At 38.3% G+C, this 4721-nt stretch overlaps 1 protein-coding gene across 1 annotated transcript; it reads left to right on the top strand.

Moving 5' to 3' along the window:
• The first annotated feature begins 1124 nt into the window (after positions 1-1124).
• Positions 1125-3316, top strand: LOC120173277 (scarecrow-like protein 28). Its single transcript, XM_039180485.1, has one exon. The coding sequence runs from the start codon at positions 1200-1202 to the stop codon at positions 3204-3206; it is 2007 nt and encodes a 668-aa protein (XP_039036416.1). The 5' UTR covers positions 1125-1199; the 3' UTR covers positions 3207-3316.
• The last annotated feature ends 1405 nt before the right edge of the window (positions 3317-4721 follow it).

The following is a 4721-nucleotide window of genomic DNA, read 5'->3' as shown; positions in this document are numbered from 1 at the left end:
CTCTTTTTTCCCCCTTCAGTTCTAAGGTTTATCTTGACTAATTTATACCGACCCAGGTTACACACATGATTTTGGTGGGTGAGTCTCCAATGAGGATTTCTTGCATACACAAGACTCAAACCTAAGATCTTATTTAAATAATATCAAATTTCATACCACTTGAATCAACTGCTGGTAAATTCTTACCTCACTTGTGCACGCTTATTGCTTAATGTTAATATTATTTAGACGTTAAAAAAAGATGTTAATTTTCATAAGACGACAAAAAAAAATGGAAACGAAATATATAATTGAGGTATGAGAATTGAGAACCGGTGACCCAACGGGTATCAGGGACAAACACGTGCACATCACGTGAATTTCAGCACTCTCGAAGTCCTAAAAATTATTTAGACACCAACTCCCCAACGGTCGTATTTCCGCGACATCACCCCAACGGTCACAAAGGGTATGGTATTTTTTGCCTGAAATCAAAGCCCAGAAACATGAAAAGAGAAAGCAATGATGGAGACGTGAAGGGGTGACAGGGGTAAGTGTTTACTAGCAAGGTGTATACGGTGGTAGTATACAATAGACTATAGTAGTTAGTAGGTGTAGTAAATCAACAACATGAACCCCAGAGAAATAGTAAAAGGTTTTCTCGGGTTGTGAGCTTCGAGGAGATATGTTTCATTTTTTGGTTGATCCTTTAGTTTGATTTCAGAGTTGGGTAGTTTGGGTTCTGTTTTCAGTTAGCATGGAGTCTTTGCAAACATCAAAAGCTGAGATGGGTTTTAATGTTTTTCAGGATATCAAGTCCAGGTTTGAGTTTCTACGCGCTTTTGCTTCCAATTTTCATGTCTTTTACACTGTTGATCATAGCCTTTTCGAATGAGTTTTTTTTTTGAATGTTTGGGAATCCGATGATTGTTTTGTGGTACATGTTTTAGTGTAGTTCTTAACAAATCTTTGATTCTTTCTGGGCTGGGATTTTTTATTTTTTTATTCTTCATTGTATACACACATATTGTTCATATACGAACACTTGCATTTCCAATATTCGTTGATTCGTTTTGTGTATTTTTTTTAAAAAAATCGGATTCCTTCTTATTTTGTTTCTTGAAAAGTACACACTTAGATTTGAAAATACAGAAAACAAATTAGGGGTGGGTGAATTGAAAGCAAACAAAAGAAAGAAAAAATAGAAAGGTTGTGGAGAAATGTTGGCAGGGTGTTCGAGTTCAACATTGCTGTCACCAAGGCATAGATTGAGGAGTGAAACGTCCGCACGGTTTCAAGCTTGCCATTTCCCAACTTCGATGAGCACACAGAGACTGGACTTGCCATGTAGTTTTTCTCGCAAGGACGCTGCTTCAAGGTCACAGCCTATTAGGCCTGTTGGCCTTTCTGTTGAGAAACCGATTGAATCCAAGACCAGCGGTTGTTCTCTCAAGCAGAATAACCGTCTGCCACCATTGACTATTGCCGCGCAGAATCCATTCCAAGGACGGAGAGAGATCAAGGATGGGCTTTGTGAGAAAAAAGGGAAATGTTTGAAGAGGTTTGCCGAGGGTTTCATTGATGAGTCAGTCATAAACAGGGCCAAGAGGAAAAAGGGTTGCTGTCATAGTCAGGTTTCGGGTGATTTTCATGAAGGTAGTGGAGATAGTTTGAGTTTGGCTGCAGAGTTTTGGTTTCAATCAGGTTTTACTCGACAAAGTGTTCCTCAACTTCCTTTCTCTCTGACTTGTTCAGGGGATGAAGAAAGATCGTGTTTTGTGTCTAGTGATGTAATTTCACTGCCTTTGCCATCGTCTAACAATCCTTGGACCGAATCAGTAATAACTGAAATCACCGATGTCGGGGAAAAGGATGTCGAGACAATCCACAGGCCGGTAAAGGAAGCTTCAGGATCGAGTACTTCTTCGGAGAGTCGTAGTTTGGGACTTAGGTTAAACGAACAAGCCACAGAACATGTAGTGGGCAACGGGTCAGGGAATCCTCTCCCGCATGAGGGTGCTGGTATGGGTGCTTATGAGGAGGAAAACAACCATGGGGAGCATCAGGGATTCGAGCTTGTTCACTTACTTACAGCTTGCGTTGAAGCAATTGGTTCAAACAACATTGCAGCAATCAATCATTTTATAGCCAAGTTGGGTGATATTGCTTCTCCAAGAGGAAGTGCTATAAGCCGCCTAACCGCTTACTATACTGAAGCTTTGGCTCTTCGAGTCACGAGGCTTTGGCCTCACATTTTCCACATCACAACTCCTCGTGAGCTTGATAGATTTGATGATGACAATGGTACAGCATTGAGGCTCTTGAATCAGATTAGTCCAATTCCGAAATTTGTTCACTTCACATCAAATGAGATATTGTTGAGAGCCTTTGAAGGGAAAGACAGGGTTCACATAATAGATTTCGACATCAAGCAAGGGCTGCAGTGGCCTAGTTTGTTCCAGAGTTTAGCTTCAAGGACTAATCCACCGAGCCATGTTAGAGTTACCGGGATTGGAGAGTCGAAGCAAGAACTGAATGAAACGGGATACAGGCTCTCGGGATTTGCTGAGGCATTGAATTTGCCTTTCGAGTTCCATCCAGTTGTGGACCGGTTAGAAGATGTAAGGTTGTGGATGCTCCATGTAAAGGAGAAAGAGACTGTAGCTGTGAACTGTGCGTTTCAACTGCACAAGACACTTTATGATGGAAATGGAGGAGCTCTGAGGGACTTCTTGGGACTTATTCGTAGCACGAACCCCACGGTGGTCATCATGGCCGAGCAAGAAGCTGAACATAATGTACACAGCTTAGAAGCAAGGGTTGCTAATTCATTGAGATACTACTCCGCCATTTTTGATTCCATTGATTCAAGCCTTCCCATGGAGAGTCCAGTTAGGATCAAAGTGGAGGAGATGTTTGCAAGGGAAATCCAGAACATAATTTCTTGTGAAGGTAGCGACAGGGTCGAAAGGCACGAGAGTTTCGAGAAGTGGAGGAAGTTGATGGAGGAAGGAAGGTTCAGATGCATGGGAATTACAGAGAGAGAAGTGGTGCAGAGCCAATTGCTGCTGAAGATGTACTATTGTGAGAAGTACAAAGTGAAGAAGGAAGGGCAAGATGGAGGGGCGCTGACTCTAAGTTGGTTAGATCAGCCACTTTATTCAGTCTCAGCTTGGACACCCATTGATGTTGCAGGCAGCTCATCCTCATTTCCTCAGCCAAATTAATACCATTATTGCATACAGGGAGGTATTCTTTGTAGGTGAAACAAATCACTCATTATTCTTTCATTCTTTTGATGCATACAGTAACTTCATACATACTGATTCATATTTTTCAAGGACAGCTTTTTAGATCAGTTAGAATTTGCAGTTTATTCTTTGATTTTTTATGCATCATAAAATTCTTTTTAGCTTAATCACTTGTTGTAAGTTTATCAGAAGTTAATGTAGTTGGAAATTTATCTTCATATAAAGGATTTCATTGAGTTGTGTTCGTTCTCTGCGTTCCTTGCACTGGTTATCTCTTTATCTTTACATTTCTCTTTACTTGCAAAGAATTTCATTGATTCCTTGGTATCATGTTTATTTAAATTGCTTTCATGTTTCATTTCGAAGATTATAAATTAAATTTAAAATTGTATTCGTAAATTTTTTAAAATTTAGATAATATGTAATGTTAAAAAAATTTAACGTCTGAATTAAAAATTAACTCGGATTTCAAATATAGGCTTTCAAAATTATATTTTTAAAATAATTAACAACATTATAGCATGATAACCTACACTAAAACGATGTTGTTTTAGATCCTTACATAAAAACAAATTTAATCCAAAACGAGGTCATTTTAATTTCCTGTAAAAACTTGTTTTTGCCATTTTCTCTCATTTATTCTTTCTTCTTCTTCTTCCTCCTCTCTTTCTCACCTTATGTCGTAAATTCATCTCCCTGAAAAGTTGATGAGCCTCAAACTTTCCTACGCTAATGGATTTTCATTTGTCAGCAATGCGATCTTATGTGCCAAGGCATTAATGCTTTTACAGGTCGGGATGCTTCCAATTCTTTTTCAGTCTTGATGGTTCATGACAGCCATTTATGGGAAGTATATGACATGGTTTCTCAATTGTTTGTAGCTTAGGTTGTCTTCTGTTCGTGCTGTAGCTAATCTTGTGTTTGGCTAGAGCTCAACATGCGCCGAGTTTCTTTAGTATGATGTTTTCTGAACGATATTCTATAACACTTGTAAGGATGTTTATCGAGCTAGTCAATCATGAGTGGAGCAGTGTTCGACTCGACTCATTGCTCGTTAAAATTTTACTTGACTCGTGCTCGACTCGTTGTTCGTTGAGCTCATTGCTAGTTTCATTGCTCGTTAAGCTCAACATGCTCTGAATTTCTTTAGTATGATATTCTATAACACGTGTGTAGTTCCAAATCATTCTATTATACGAACACTCTTTACTTGGAAATTCTTTTTCCTTCATTATTTCTCTTCTAGAATATGCCAGTAAGAGTATGACTTGACCACGCGCAATTCATTTTTCTCTTTAAGTGTATATAAAATAATATAATAAAATATTAGTTGGTTTAAAATTTAATAAAAGATGCCATTTCATCACAAAGTTAGGGATAAAAAGGTTCAATGCTTAAAGTTGAGTTATTAAATTGAAAATTTTAAAGTATAGTGAGTAAAAAAGGAGTGATATGAAAGTTTAGATGATCTGTGTATTTTATCCATTTTTT

The sequence above is a fragment of the Hibiscus syriacus genome, unplaced genomic scaffold (genome assembly GCF_006381635.1).
Source record: "Hibiscus syriacus cultivar Baekdansim isolate YM2019G1 unplaced genomic scaffold, ASM638163v2 tig00111942_pilon, whole genome shotgun sequence".
In the NCBI taxonomy this organism is placed as follows: domain Eukaryota; kingdom Viridiplantae; phylum Streptophyta; class Magnoliopsida; order Malvales; family Malvaceae; genus Hibiscus; species Hibiscus syriacus.
This window is presented reverse-complemented; position numbering and strand designations above follow the sequence as displayed.